General features: G+C 37.1%; 1 protein-coding gene across 1 annotated transcript; it reads left to right on the top strand.

Annotated features, from left to right (window-relative positions):
* The first annotated feature begins 2,493 nt into the window (after positions 1-2,493).
* ndufaf7 (NADH:ubiquinone oxidoreductase complex assembly factor 7) lies at positions 2,494-11,628 on the top strand. Its single transcript, XM_051092126.1, has 10 exons — positions 2,494-2,673; positions 3,251-3,411; positions 4,801-4,884; positions 4,976-5,086; positions 5,755-5,965; positions 6,067-6,125; positions 6,309-6,422; positions 7,380-7,528; positions 10,714-10,903; positions 11,290-11,628. The coding sequence occupies exons 1-10, from the start codon at positions 2,634-2,636 to the stop codon at positions 11,491-11,493; spliced, it is 1,323 nt and encodes a 440-aa protein (XP_050948083.1). The 5' UTR covers positions 2,494-2,633; the 3' UTR covers positions 11,494-11,628.
* The last annotated feature ends 4,751 nt before the right edge of the window (positions 11,629-16,379 follow it).

The following is a 16,379-nucleotide window of genomic DNA, read 5'->3' as shown; positions in this document are numbered from 1 at the left end:
GATTCAATGGATAGTTTTGCTCTGTTTTTAACTTTGAATACTGCATTAATTGAAAAATTATCTACAATTATTTTTTAATATTTTTTCTTACATTTTATACAGAAAACAGTACATCATTTAGATTGATATGAATATTAATAAGAAACATGAAATACACTCAAATAATAAAGTAAAACATTACTGAAAATGAAATATTGTATATTAATTTCACAAAAATACAATTATTGCACGATTTTGGCACGATTTTGAAGTGTGACTCCCAAATGAACAAGACTGTTAAGTCTAAATCAAAGCAGCTGAAAATCATGTTGTTAACATCTTAATGCCTTAAAGTTGCATTCAGCAGATTAGAGCATTAAAATATTTTACATTTTGCAACAATATAAACTATCAGGCAGTTAAGATTTGCTGTGGTTGACAACATTCAATCTCCATTTTGCAACAGTTTCCTTTCCTGACAATGTGCTATACAGAAGTAAAAGTAATTAAAAGTTTACTCGGGGTATTTATTCATCTGACAGGAATTAAAACAAGCTAAGGCTATTCTAATGGCAAGAACTGTGCTATACAGAGTTCATTTTTAAACAATGACGTTTGCTACCATGTCTTTTTCTAACAACAACAATACCAACAAACACCAAGCTTGTATCACTACTTTAGTGAAAAGTGCATAAATTATGTTATTATGGCTTATTAAACCTTGTTTAATCATTGTTAATTGCAATGCAAAAGTGAACTTGAAGTATTGGTATGATATACTGTAAAAAATACTGTGCCCATTTTACTCAGTAAAATTGAGGCAATTATTTGCGTCAGACTTTTACGTATTTTAAACTTATTTTATTCTTGTTTGTTCTGTTAGACTTTACATGTTTCCAACTTGAACTCTTAAGTTATGGCAGCTCAAATTTTCAGTTTACAAAACATAGTTGTAAGTTCATAAAATAAGCCATATTTTTGTATTTTAAAGATATATTCAATCTGTAGTTAAATAGTGTAATGAAACAGTAAACAGGCATCTCAAAACAAACCATTTATTTACTTTACAATGTTTACAACAGTGCAGAAATGCAAATTACAGAGCATCATTAACACTACAGTAAAATGTATGATTTTAAATAGAGAGTCACTGAAGGAAAGCAACAACAAGCAGTGCTTTGAAGTTCTCCTGTAAAGTTTGTATTCATGAGTTGAGAAGTTACAATTATGAGGTAATTTGGTTGGAGCAATGGCAATGTACTGTTTCTACAAAAATGTGTATATGGTGTGTTTTCTCTCTCTCTTTTTTTTTTTGGTCAAATGTATGAAGGTTCTGTGTATTAAATTGTTACATATTATATCATAATATGATGTTTTGTACAAACAACTTAGGATATAGTTTAATTGTAATAAAAAAGATCATTTAATTTAACAAATGTACTGTCCATACAGGTGCTACATATATTGTATCCACCATTTATTTCTCCCAGACACACCCTTAACTTGGGAACTGAGGGCTTAAAGAAAATTCTGAGTGACTCAATTACAACTTTGTGATGGAGTTCATGTGCGTTCAACTTGTAAAAATTCTATCTTTCTGTCATTACATGAATGAACCAAAGAACAGAAAGTAGGAGATTAGCATAAACCCAGCTGTGACGTGCAATAGCCTCACAGTCTTTGATTAATTTAGCTGCAAAAGTATACATTAAATCACACTTTCAAAATTATTTTATGACACTTTTTAGCTTTAACTCATTTATCAGTTTGCTTTACATCTCTTGCTCACTAATACAAATAATGGGTGCCATCAGAACAAGAGTTCAAACAACTGATAAAAACATTGCAATAATCCACACGACTCCAGTCTGATAGGCTAATGTCTTTCTAAGTGAGTGTGTTTGCAAGAAACAAATCCATCAATTATGGTGTTTAACTTACATTGCTTCTGGTCAAAATAATATAATCAATAATAATGCTTTCTCCAGTGAAAAAGTATTAGGCCTACTTGTGGATTATTGTGATGTTATTATCAGCTGATTGGACTCTCATTCTGACGGCACCCATTCGCTGCAGAGGAACCATTGGTGAGACAGTGATGTAATAATGATGTAATCTACAAATCTGTTCTGATTACGAAATCAAATTTAGTATGCAAAGTTAAAGCAAATGTGAAGCATGTTTTTTACTTAAATGTAAAGTTTAAAGAAATCAACTGGGAAAAAAAAGTATTTCAACACTGGAAGAAACTGGGCTATTAAATGTTTTAAAGAAATAGAAAATAATCTAATCAACTGGACGTTGGCAGGCCATTAGTTAAAATGCTACATACAATTGTCTTTTTACACGATTTTACGCACTCCGATATAGTAGGTGGCGGTATGCACATCTCACGATATGTAACTCGCAAAAAAACTACAAGAGGAAGAAAAAAACATTGTTCTGTCCACACTCCACTCGAGTAGGTGGCGGTAATGTATCTTTAAATTGGTTTCCCAGCCGCCATTACAACCAAAAGAAGAAGAAGCACACCCTCGGCCAATCAGAATGAAGGACTTGTGACAGCAAGTTGATAGTTTGTAAATGTAGCACGTCAGTGTTCATTCCTATGATTAATATTATGTGATTTCGGTGCATCTAATAAGGTGAGCAGCATGAGGACTCTGCTGAGGCTGAAACGGCTAATGCCAGAAGGTAAGATGAGTTATTTTAATTAAAGTGATACACTGCTATAGGTAATGGAATACTAACACGTGAATATAACACCAAAACAAAATGATGTGTATAGCAATAAACGTTTCAAACAGTAGTGTGCATCATTCTTGTCATATGATCTCACTACTTTGCACGCTTAGCTCTGCGAGTGGCACGCATCTTTGGGGGTAAATAAATATTTCTTAACTTATGTCATTCAGATCAAATAACTGTTAAATACTCTTATACATGAAAATACTGGTCTGCTGGTTACATGTGTACATATGCTACTGCAAAGCATGTGTCCAATCAAAAACCTAAAACAAACAAAACAAACAAACAGAAAAAGGTTTCACAGAATGATCACATACTTTTCCTATATTTTCCAAGTGTTCCAATTAAGGCTTACAATAGGGTTTGATTGAAAAAAAAAAGGCAATACTTTGGTGCTCAGGATAACACTAAATAAACAATGAACAACAAAATGGTATGATGTCGGTAGAGGAGAAGACTAAAGACTACAGTACAGTACAGGCAGATATGTAAATGAGTAATGATGCAATGCTGTCTATTGTAGTGCAGTGGATTATGTGGCAAAACAGATCCTGCTCAGATTCTTCCATCCGGAGTCTGGAATCAAACACATCCATCCTTAAACATCTTACCTCCAAAATTACTGCCACGGGTCCAATTTCAGTAGCTGAGTACATGAGGGAGGCACTCACCAATCCAGTAGGGGTATGTATCATGTCACATTTACTTTTCATACTGTATTGGCACCGTCTGGTGTGTTAAATGTTTTGTGTCCTTACACTTAGTCCTGGAATCAAAATCCTTTTTTGAATGACTCGGACAAGGCATAAGTCTAGTCCCAGACTAAAATGTAAGTCTGAGTTGTTTCAACTGAAAGAAACTTCCCAGATAGCACATATACGTCTGCAAGATGTCTGTTAAAGATCTCTTGATCTGGAAAGCATCTGCTGTGTACGAACATCTGACAGATGTCTGTAAGATGTCAGTTTTAGATACATTCTAAATCATAAACATCTTAAAGACATCTAATAGACGTCTATTTGACTATTTGTCTATCTGATAGGAAAAGTCCTATAGACGTATTGCAGATGATCTTCCAGATTAAATGCAGATGTCAAATAGACTTTCTGTGATGTATGTGTGCTATCAGGGCTGTAATGGCATGCTTATAAGAATTACTTAAATATCCTAATTGAACTATGGCCTATGGCTTAGTCTAAGCCCTATCTGTGAAACCAGGCCTAAATGTTGGTTATTAAAATCCTAAGATATTTTTTTTTTTAAATGCGTGTGTTTTTTTCTGGAGATTAATGTACATTTTTTGGTAGAGCTGCTTGATTATGGCAAAAATCATAATCATGATTATTAACAATCACAGTTACATTAACAGAGTTGATGGGCAATTTTAAACTTTTACAAATGAGTAATTTTAAATATCTCACAGAAATTTCACAATTAGCAGTTTTGATGCTTGATGCACAAAAAAACTAATACCAGGATAACTCATGTAAAAAAAGGTTCCCCAATACAATTATACAATACAAATAATGTTAGTTTAATAATACAATAAGAGCAAAGATATTAAACACAAACAAAAATAATGAATAAATACAACAGAACAAAAATACAAATGAAATAAGCAGTGCTCTAAGTTTTACAGTAGTATTCAGGTAAGTTATAGCATACAACAGAAACTAAATAAAGTCACATTGAGAATAGTGGTTCTCATTCAGTAATAATTGCATTGATTATTTTGTATTTGTATGCCTGGGAGATCTTCTCACAAAAAAACACTGCCTAATTTACAACGTTTTACACTTGTAAACGTTACACGTGTGTATGCACATTAATTTATTCTTAACCTTGTTCCAGTGTTAGTGAATTTGGAGTAAATGAGCTGTTGCAATTAATTTTTAGAAGCTGGTAATTGTGTGTGCATTTTTTTTTTTTTTTGCCTTTGATTTCATATGGGTGATATGAATGTCTCTGCATTCATGTAAACACATACCCACCTACTTGTAGACCGTATAAGAGGTAATTAGATAGGAAGTGCTCTTCCACCAAAGACCAAAAGTCTGTTGTGTGCCTTTTTAGGGATATTACGTTAAAAAAGATGACATGCTTGGAGCAGGTGGTGATTTTATTACGTCACCAGAGATCAGTCAGATTTTTGGTGAGGTAAGCATTGTTTTAAATAAAACTATCACTGATACTTACAACCATGTAAAAAGATTTTTTTATTGAAGAAAATATATATGGTCTTCCACAGCTGTTGGGCGTCTGGTGTATCAGTGAGTGGATGGCGGCTGGGAAATCCAGCATCTTCCAGTTAGTAGAGCTCGGACCAGGAAGAGGTTCTTTGGCCAGTGACATCCTGAGGGTAAATACTCCAATGAATATTTTTTGCCTCCAGTAACACCCCGCCCCCTGTCATGTGATTATCTGGTATAGAAAGGTGCTATAAAATGTACTAATATTGGCACTTTTGGTAATTACGAGCAAAGGCTGTAGAAACATCTATCATCTTGGTCTTTTATTTCATTTTACTCACTTTTTTTTAAAAAGTAAAATTGTGTGCCACAATAATGGCTTCTCCTATAATGCTGAATGATGTTGAAAAACACATGGCAAAGGTGTCAGTTTATTAGCACAGGCCTCTCTTTGCAAAACCTGATAAAATCTGAAGGTTGACACACTTACATGAATGGTTTCAAAATTAGGTATGTATTCTAATATAATCATGAATTTATAAAAACCAAAATAAAATGCCTGATTAATACATTTGCATGTGGTCTAGACAGATAAATTACTGTTGTTGGAATTGTCACATTGCACCTGGTTAGCACATGGTGAGGATAAACTGCACCATTTTTGTACCAAAAGTGACTATTAGTGGGGGGTGCTGAATGATTTATTGCATATCCCCCAAAATATGGTTGCTGTGCCACTATCCACAGAAATATTATATGCAAACAATATTTATTGTGTACTTGTGTATGGGGACACTTTGAATTTTAAAAGAACAAGTGTGGTGTTCATATGTGGCAGGTCTTCAGTCAGTTAAAAGCCGTCCTGGGTGAGACGGATATATCTGTTCATCTTGTTGAGGTCAGCCCAAAGCTGGGCCAATTTCAGGCCGAATGTCTAACTGGAGATAAGACGCAGACGTGTAATGATGATCAGCCTGCTTACCGCAGTGGCACCACACGTACAGGCCTGCCTATATACTGGTACCGCAGGATAGAGGACGTTCCAAGAGGTACGGATGCATCAAACTGTCATGTAATCGCACAAACTCTCTCCTTGATGGGAAATGATGCTCTTAGTTTGTTGTAACCAAAGTCTGTTTTCCTTTGCCAGGTTTTAGTGTCTTCCTTGCCCATGAGTTTTTTGATGCTTTGCCCATTCACAAGTTTCAGGTAAGCCAGACTGTAAAATTCATTATTTACATGAAATATATATATACATATACATATACATTTACATATATATATATATATATATAATTTTTCAAACATTTAATTAAAATTCATATTAGCATTACCTTAGATGCTAAAAGTTAGATGCTAAAATGTGTTTTTTTTTTTTTTTTTTTTTTAAAGAGAACAGAGAAGGGCTGGCGGGAGGTGATGGTTGATATTGATCCTGAAAGTCCAGAAAAACTGAGATTTGTGGTTTCTCACAGTCCTACACTGGCCTCTGGCATTCTTCTACAGGTGAGACCTCCCTCCTTTACTAAGAACATTTGTCATGTGGTTGATCACAGGCAGCTGATGAGAAGAAATGCAGGTTAATTTGACAGATTTAATTCTGTTGTACATTTAAAAACAGCAATTAACCTGAGTGCTTTCCAAAATAGTAAGGTTAAGAAGAAATGTATAATAAAAATATATAAAATAATATAAATAAATAACAAATATGTAACTTCACACAGCACTTCAGCAACAATTAACATATCGTAATGGTGTAGTTTCAGCATCTGCCAGCTAAAGAGGTGACGGCAGCCAATTCCAGACACCCTGAAGTGGTGTAACCATAGATATGATACACAGATGCCTTATTAGCACCTGCTTCTATGGGCTGCTATATGTAAGGCATCTGCCGTATTGGAACGGTCAAAGCAGGTCCGCAGAGACTCCAAGTCAAAAGCAAGTTGACTGTACTTATGCAAACATAGTTATATGCATGTATGAATATCTGCATCTGTATCTGTAAGTTCAGCAGACGATTTTGCTAAATGAACACAATAAATTTCAACCATTTAAACCAGAGGTTATGCAATGTTTGGCATCTTGGAAAACTGATGAATTGATTTCTACTTTGAATAACAACATGTTTACTGTTTCAAAATGGACAGATGCGTCAATGTGTCTGGAGCGGTTAAATGTGGCATCTGCCTATACATATCGGTGTAAACATGTTATGTTAAAAAAAACAAACAAACATTAAAAAAACACAACTGTTTGTCTAAAAAAAAAAATTAGCTAATTTAACCTTTTTTATGAAATGGCATGGTTAGTTCAAGATGTGTGGAGGTAAAGTATAGAGAATGTAATGTTATTCATGATTCAGAAATACATTTAAAAAAAACATGGCCTGTGTTTTGAAAAGGTTTTTTAGTTTCATCATCTTGGACATCCTTGTTTTGTCTGAACCCTTATTATTCTTTTTAGAATGATGAAAGCAGAGAGCATGTGGAAGTTTGTCCAGAAGGTGGAGTCATTGTTCAGAAACTGGCCAGTCGGATTGCAGAGGACGGAGGCGCAGCCTTGATTGTAGACTATGGACATGATGGAACAAAAACTGATACATTAAAGAGTAAGTGGCAGGAATGTTATCTCTCTCAGGCTTTGTCTTATGAGGTCAGTGCTGGTTAGTTAATAGCTGAAGTGTTCTTAGTGTCTTATTCTTTGATCCAACTCCACCTAAAACTAATTCCGTTCAAAAACAAATCACATATGAAAAAACCTACTGTAAGCCTACAATATTTGTTTAAATATTGAGCAGTTGGTTGGATTAAACTGTACATTTCCATCTTCATTGTATAAAATTTCAGTGTCCTGCTAAAAAATGTTATTACACTTAATCTGATTTTGTTATAATAACTCCATCAACCCAATGAGCTTGTTTCTTAATCATTTTGGGTGATCACATCCTGAGCAAATAGTCATCAACTATAGAATGAAACACAGAAAATCATCAATGTAAAAGGTTTGAGTTTAGGATATTTGAACTCAAGGTGCTTCATGTACACTTCTTCGTCTGTATGCACTTCTTCATTGAGCTCTTCAAGACACAAAAGAACTGCTATGGTCACTTTCACAAGGCAGCGGAATACAGTTGTCAGTCCTGTGTTTGATTCCTTAAGACATTTGTCGTTACATTTGTACACAGCACAGTTCTTTATGGGATTGGTGACTGCATTCTAATTTTTCAGGACTCAAAACCTCATTCTTAGAAAACCTGCTTCTGCCCCCTTCCATGATATTGTGAAGTTACAATATCACAGAATATGCAAAAAGGGGGGCAAAACCAGGTTGAACCGCATAAGAGCTGATTTACCAATTTGTTTGGCCTTCCTTATGCTGACAAACATGCTAACATGTGGAGATACATCCTATGGACTCACTAAAAGGGAGTAGTGCATAGCAAAGATTCCTGTGGTGGGCTCCGCATAAGGGGAGAACTACCAAGCACAGAAACAAGTGACAGACCGACTGTCTGTCTAGGGAGAAACACTATATCCTGTTCGGAATAGAGCAATGGACCAATTCACATATGAGGCCGCCAAGGGAAGCGTCAACATATGGAGGATTATAAGAGCTCACTTGAGGATTACTTACCCATAATTAATTCTTGTAGCAAATTCCTCCGCTAAACTCAGGGTAGTCCAGGGAGGCACTAAGTGCAAGCTCTACACCCTACCAGCCACCTGAGTTCAAGGGCTAGTGCTTAAAACTCCAGATGAAGCTTGCTCCAAAATGTACTCAGTGTAGTTCTACACATGTCTGCTAATTAGGCACCATTTGCTAAAGCTGATCAAGCAGTGCCCCTGACTGAGTGTGCCCTCACTCCCAGTGGACATGGTAAGCCTCTGGCCTGATAGGCCTTGAGGTTCGTGTGCACAATTCAGTGGGGGATCCTTTGTTTGGAGACAGTGTTCGCCTTCTGCCTAGTGACTACTGACCGAGTCCAATCTTTACTGAAAAAGAGATACTCTGCACAGGGGAGAGTTTGCTCTTCTCTCAGGCCCCTTTTCCACCAGCAGGAAGCAGGTGCTAGTTCAGAGCTAGTGCTATTGCCAGTTGGAGCTGGTTTGCTTTTCCACAGACTTGAGAGCCACGACAGAGCCAGGTCTTACATTACTGAATACGTCTCATCTTTCCCAGCAATGATGCGGCAGTGCCAAACACAAACACACCAGACTTGCTCGATCTGGCGTTGCACAGATCGACCGGCACACGACACCAAAGCACCGCGAGAGAGATTGGAGAGCAGACCATTTTTTTTTTGCTTTTAAATTGCTCTCGTAGTACTATTATGCCACATGCTGCAGCACCGACACATCCCAAACAAGCCTCATTTCAACAATGCCTTTGCAAACCTATGTCTGCATTCAAACATGGTGAATTCAACATGTTTGTGTTTAGCTGCTATTAGAAAAAAAGCCCAGTCAAGTTTTTGTTTATGTTGTTGGTCACGGTAACCCCACTCCCAGCAAGTGGTTCTTATTTCTAGACCAGAAATGATCTGGTGCTACTTACGAACTACTTTTCCTGGTTCAGACCTGGTGCTTTGGGTGTCGAAAGACTAAGAACCAATTTTAAACTAGGCTCTGGCTCCAAACCAGTACTTGAACTGCCTTGGTGAAAAAGGGGTATTAGTTGACCTGAAGTCCCAATCGGGCTAGGTGGTCGAAGACCATGTCCCTGTATGTGCAAACCAACTCTCATGAGTGAGCTAGAATAGGCCAATAGCTGAGAATCCAAATGACCACTTACAAGGAGCAAGGGCAGCCTCTGCAACTTCCATGAAGACGTGAGGAAACAGGGACAGAACAAAGAGAAGAACTTTGTACTAATATGCCTGTCCTTCGAAGGTAGACTGAAGAAACAGTCTGAGTTTTGGAAGGATCGAGACATGAAAGCACACGTCCTTCAGGTCTATTGTCGTGAACCAATCTTGGTACCTGACACATGATAACCTGTGATTGAAGGTTAGCATTCTAAATGGGAGTGTGTAAAGAACCGGCTCAGCACCCTTAGGTCCAAGATTGGTCGGAGCCCCCATCCTTCTTAGGTACACCCTTCTTTCACCAGAAGGGACGCAACTTTCACTTAAGGAACAGCAGCGTTCTCACCTTGGACTGAGGTAACAGAATGCCACTGAACTTTGGCAGATGCCTGGCAAACTGAATTGCATAGTGGAGCTGAACGGGGTAGCCATCCTGAGGAGCCATCGGGAAGGGCTGTGGAGCTTAATCAAGCATCCAGACACCTTGCCAACAGAAGTCAAAGTGCCGCAGAGGACATATGTCCTTCAGGGTGCCGCCAGGTCTGTTAAAGAGTCACTGACAAATATGAGGACCTGAGTTCACCAACATGCGTCGTACTGATTTGTTGCATCAGAACATGAGGAAGCAGAGATTCTGTGCTTGAACAGGCTCTGACGTGGAATCTATGATACCATTTATCCTAACAAGTTCTTCAGGGCCTTTACAGTAAGAATGAGATGCTTCTCTGCATTATCTTTCTGTCTACATAAGCTGTATTTTGGTCTCATCTGACCATAGAACCTGGTCCAGTTGAATGTTCCAGTAATAAGTAATCATTTTAAGAATTAATTTTTAGTAATATTTTTTTTTTTCACTTGAGTTTGTTGTCACTGATGACAGCAAAGGCTTTTTTTATGGCAACTCTTTCAAACAAGTCAAGACCCAAATAACACATGAGACTGATCTGTTTTCAGAAATTTGGGTTAGGCAGTCACCATGTTTTGTTGTTGAAGTTTATTTTTGTGGCAGGGCTTTAAAGGCCATCAACTCCACAATGTCTTGGAGGCACCTGGCATGGCAGACCTGACAGCAGATGTTGACTTCAGTTACTTGAGGAAAATGACAGGAAATGAGGTGACCTGCTTGGGACCCATCACACAAAGATCCTTCCTAAAGAACATGGGCATTGACTCGCGCTTGCAGGTGAGAATGACAATACTAATGTCTGTGTGCTTCCTCCAAAAGCATCCTAAGCAAAGTTTTGTTTGCTGTAAAATTCACCTGTTCAAGTCAGTATCAAGTGTTTATCTGTAGTGTTTCCCGTTGTTCCTGTGTAGTCTACCATATTTTGGGGACAGATTTGTACCTAGAACTGATCTAAATCTTACAAAGCTTCCCAAAACCTAAAAAATGTAGACCATTTTCTGTTTGGGTTAGATTATAATGTGGTATGACTATCTGTATATTAAAACAATAGATGTGTATGTGTTTTAATAACTGACCCTATACAAATCTTCCTGAAATTTTGGTAAGTGTTGTTTCAAGTTGTTGTTTTAACTCCTGACATTTGCTTTGTTGTGTTGTTTTAGGTCCTCCTGAGGAGCTGTCATGACTCCTCCACCAGAGCGCAGTTACTCCATAGCTATGACATGCTAATTAACCCTGAGAAAATGGGACACAGATTTCAGTTTTTCTCTGTGCTTAATCGAGGTCGGCTGGCTCAATATAAAGGAATGCAAAAGAGCACAGCACCATTGCCAGTGGCAGGCTTTGCTGAGCTGAATGTGGAGTAAAAAGACTGTAAAGGACATCATTTAGCAGCATCAACATGTTTCGAATAACTAGACAACCAGATGTAATCTTGTGCTACAGATGTGCATTGGACTGTGCTGATTGTCTGGTTTGGGTGAAATATATATTTTATTGTTTGATGGTCTGCACTCTTCATTGCAATTTTAAATACAAAAATAGCAACATTTATTTCTGCACAAACTGCATTAAGGGAAGTTGACATGAAATGCATTTTTACTCCTTAAAGAAACCCGCTGTTTTCTCCTTGTGTTTTATTTCTTGTAGGAGCGTTTTTTTTTTAGAGACAGGTGTAATACAATGTATCTCAACTCTGGTCCTAGGCATTTTGTGTTTTCCTTATCTGACACACTTAGGTTTGTTTTTGGAGCTGATGATCTGAATCAGGTGTGTTAAATAAGGAAGACATACAGAATGTGCAGAGCTGTGCATTGAGGACCAGGGTTGAGAACCACTGTATTAGAGCTTATAGGTTGTATGCTTATAAGTTATAGGTTGGAACTGTAGTCTGCAGATGGTAGCTCTTCAGGAGCGGTGTTGGAGATCCTGGCATTTCGAGTCTGTGAGCTCATGCAAAAAGAGCCAAGAGGTGAAACTCTAATGCTTTTTTTGATAACAGCCACTGGTGCATTGGTCGAGCGGCCACCATTTTGGAATAAAAATGCCAACCGGACAGCAGCACAGATACACAGAAACAGACAGAATGACAACAAAAGAGAAATGAAAGTGGAATAAAAGAACGCAATGTTCGGCAATCTACTGCAAAAACTATCAATGTAACAGTACAAATCTTGGCTTTTGTCGTTTTCCCAAAGACCCTGACAGGAAATTTATTCATGAAAATGTAAAAATAGTGTTTTGAAGTGGGACCTATGCTAGCGCTATTTTATGCACCTGCTAACTTTAACTTTTTAATTTTTTTAGTCATTAGTAAACTTAATTCCTTTAGGAACTGCAGGTCCTAGCCATAGAAATCATAATATAATCGTAATGATTCATATGGATATGACACTAAGTTAGAATGAGTTTATTAAATCCATTTGCTAAATTCATTTATTTCATTGATAACTTATTTTTGTATATAACGTTATGTGTACCTGCTGGGAAACGCTCTAACGTTTATATAATGTTAGGTGAACTCATATCACTTCTTTCCTAGCTGTCATACTTAATTAAGAGAGAAATCTAACATTAATGAAATCCTTGAACTTCCCTGTCTCAAGTTCTGTGGAAAAAAAGCCTGGTTAGTTAGTTAACGTTAACTGTTAGGTGTCAAAATAATAACCTAATTATTTCAACCTAAAAATGAACTCTGCACTGGGCCAAGTATATGTCATCTTTATGCTTACCTGCAATGCTTATTTGAATGTTAAAAAAAATAATAATAATATGCAGGCTCATCCACTGCAGAGAGTGTTCAACAACCCACTGGTTCAGAGACAGATATTACCCCACCTTATGCTTCTGTAGCAGGACCTTTAGTGTCACTGACAACACTATTGCCACCAATGTCATTGCCAACAGGCCTTAAAGCTGCTCCCAAAGAACATGCCCTGAAGATGAAGATTAGGAGTCTGAAGGCACAGGTGTGCAAACTGAAGGCTAAAATAAGGGAAGTGAACCAGCTGAAGACCAGGAAGGCCTGTGTTAATATCAGTGATGAAGCAGTTGAAGAAACTCTTACCAGCCAAAGCATATGATTTTGTGAGTACACAGATACATATCTCAGCGGAAGGCTTATGGTTTAAGGCTTATGGTCTTCTTGTCTCTGCTACATGCCAGTCCAAGGTGTTACAGGCTACAGTTTAAAGTGTTTTCTATGCCATCTGTCTGCAACACTGCAGAAGCTTATCAAGTCTATTGATTTCAAACCAAGTCCCAGGATCACTATCAGTACTGAGGAGATTATTGGCGAACACAGCTATGCTAGAGTGACTACTGATGGTGTGTAGATGAAATGGGCACAGTATATGCAGATTCACCAGACACCGCTAATGCAAGAGCCAGAGCTGACCAGGTGGAGCATCCAATGAACTATTCACTAGACAATCAGTTTGATTCCCACCAAACATTATCTTTTAGTTCTGGAGATCATGGTAAGTGAGCTTTGGTTTTTCTGAATTTTTAAAAAATTGTATGTATTTACACTACAATAACTTGTGTTTTATTATCCATTAACGCGAGCCACCGGACTGCTCTGTGGTCATCCACTAGAGGTCAAGGAGAGTACTCAGCCAGGACCAGCTGTCTACCTCTAGTAAAAATGAGAATCTCGGAATCAAAAGGAAAGTACTCAACCAGGACCAGCTATTTACAAGAACAAGAGGTCTAGGCAACTCAAAATCAGAATTGGTATATTGCCACTAATTATGTATTAACACAAGAAATTTCACTCTGGTTAACAGACTATAAAATGTATACAGACATGCCAAAAGCAAAAACAAACTGTAAAATGAGGCAAGTGAACAAGCTGAAAAAGACCAGGAATGCTGGTGTTAATAAGGAGTCAGTGATAACTCTAAAATATACAGAGAGGGTAAAAATTACAGGAAAACCTGATTAAAAGAGTGAAGACATATATAAAGTGCAACCATCTGTAAATAAGCCTTGCACTTAATCTTGATATTGTCATAATACGTCTAATTCTATTTGTGACATATGCTTTATATAATTAGGCAAACCTTATGATTAATATTTGTATTTGTATTCTGTTTTTCCAGAACAGTGATGCTGTGCTGGAGTCTGATGTCAACTTCCTTGAGAGTACCTACTTCCTTGAGAGTACCTCCCGTGGTACCTACTCCCGTAGAGTACCACGGGAACTTTGGCCAGAGGAGAACTGGCCCCCCGACTGAGCCTGGTTTCTCCCAAGGTTTTTTTCTCCATTTGTCACCGATGGAGTTTTGGTTCCTTGCCGCTGTCGCCTCTGGCTTGCTTAGTTGGGGACACTTTCTCTTAACACAATATTGCATTTTATTTTATTGTTTTTGATTAACTACCTTTACCTATAATGTGAGTGTTTAATGTTGCCTTTGGCATTGTTGATGTACTGTTTCCTATTTAATACTGTACAGCCGCCTTGTCACAATTCTGTATTGTTAAAGGCGGTATATAAATAAAGGTGTCTTGACTTGACTTAAAACGTGTCCTGGACCTGCTGAGTGAGATGAGGCCACCAGTTTCAGCAGCATCTGCCTTTGACCATGATTGAAGTTTACTGGTTTACATAACTGGGTATATGGCCAGTAAGTTTGTGAGGAAATTCGCAGACAGTGAAGATGGTCCCTGTAAAATCTGTGTAATATCTTGACCACAGATATCCCTACTGATTCATAGTATACACTCCTTAAGGACAAACAGTACACTGACCTCAACTTAGGAGAGAAGGGCCTTGAAGTGCCCAGCACGGCACTGGTTAGTCACTGCTCTGGAGTAGCCAGTGGAGTTTACCAGTAGTATGATGATTGTGTGTGAGTGCAGGGGAGTAGTGTGTGACACAGAGAAGTGCAAAAAAGTCACTCATGGTTAGTCTCTTTATACATTTCAGAATCGATCACATCTTGCACACCCAAAACTGGCAAATCTCACAGCCAAATCAAAAGCAGAAATAGAAAATTTCTTAAATTATTAATAGCACAGCAGAGGAGAGACATAAACAGAACAGGATAGTTGAAGGACTGTTGAAAAAATGATTGGTGCCTCGTTGCCGTGTCTGCAGGACATCTACACTGAACATTTTATGCTCAGAGCAAATGGCATTATAAAAGATGCCACACATTTCCTTCATAACATGCTCACGCTCCTGCAGTCTGGTAAAAAAAAGACAGAAGTGTCAGATCAATGACTTCCAGGCTGTTAAACAGCTTTTTTTCCCCTACAGCTATCAGACTGCTTGATTTGTGCTGCACTTTAAAGACTTTTAAATTCTATTTCAGTGTATTTTAGCTTATTTATTAGCTATTTGTATTATATTTGTGCACTAAATTATTAAGGTGTGGACATGTGAAATGTCATTTTCACATTAAAAAAATGACCAATAAAAAGAATCTGAATTTGGAATCTGAGTACATTTTGTGACACCTACAGTAAATGTTGTATTGTCCTGTATATGTTTTATGTTATCAGTTGTGGAATCCAACAATTGAGTATTGAGTATTTCCATTCTATGGAAAATTTAACTTTACACATTTACTATTACTATTAGTTACTATTACTCCACTAGGTCTGAAATGTACATATTATATAAATAATTTTTGAGATAGTGGATGTTTTTTACCTTAAAAAAAGTTTGTTTACAATTTGCTTTAACAAACATTAATATTAAGACAATACTGCAAAAACAGTTATATTCCTGTTTTATATTTATTGTCCAACATTCCCAATTCTTCTGATGCATGTCCTTAATTTATTTTAATGTTGGCATGTGTTTAGAATGCAGATATTTAAAAGAATTTTAACTGAAACTGACACGGTTTAAGAGAGCAAAGGTTTTGTAAAAAAAAAAAATGGAATACTTTAACAAAGTCTGTAAAACATAAAAATAAATAAAATAAACTGTTAAAAGGATTTGATGAACACTAGTCTAGTGATTGTATGTGTTCTGTGTTATTCTTTAATGTGTTTATTTATTTTTTTTTTAAACAAAGCAGCTGATACTGCCATAGTGACAGCAAGAATCTAGTGGACTGCCAAGTCGCTTTCACTCCAAGATAGTGAAATCGTAGGGCTGCTGCTTCAAGCGTTCAACATAGTTTATAATGCACATGGCAAAAAAACACTGTTAAAAAGAACCTTTGATTAAGTAGATGTACTGTGAAAACAACACTGTAATTCATATTTTCCATGATTAGTTACAAGTGCAATCATAACT

This window comes from Labeo rohita, chromosome 20 (assembly GCF_022985175.1).
Source record: "Labeo rohita strain BAU-BD-2019 chromosome 20, IGBB_LRoh.1.0, whole genome shotgun sequence".
Lineage (NCBI taxonomy): Eukaryota > Metazoa > Chordata > Actinopteri > Cypriniformes > Cyprinidae > Labeo > Labeo rohita.
This window is presented reverse-complemented; position numbering and strand designations above follow the sequence as displayed.

Bases quoted from the DNA above. Each gene is read 5' to 3' on its own strand.
- ndufaf7 (XM_051092126.1), top strand. From the start codon at position 2,634: ATGAGGACTCTGCTGAGGCTGAAACGGCTAATGCCAGAAG. The intron at 3,412-4,800 runs GTATGTATCATG...GTGCCTTTTTAG, and splicing joins CACTCACCAATCCAGTAGGG to GGATATTACGTTAAAAAAGA. The intron at 6,423-7,379 runs GTGAGACCTCCC...TATTCTTTTTAG, and splicing joins CCTCTGGCATTCTTCTACAG to AATGATGAAAGCAGAGAGCA.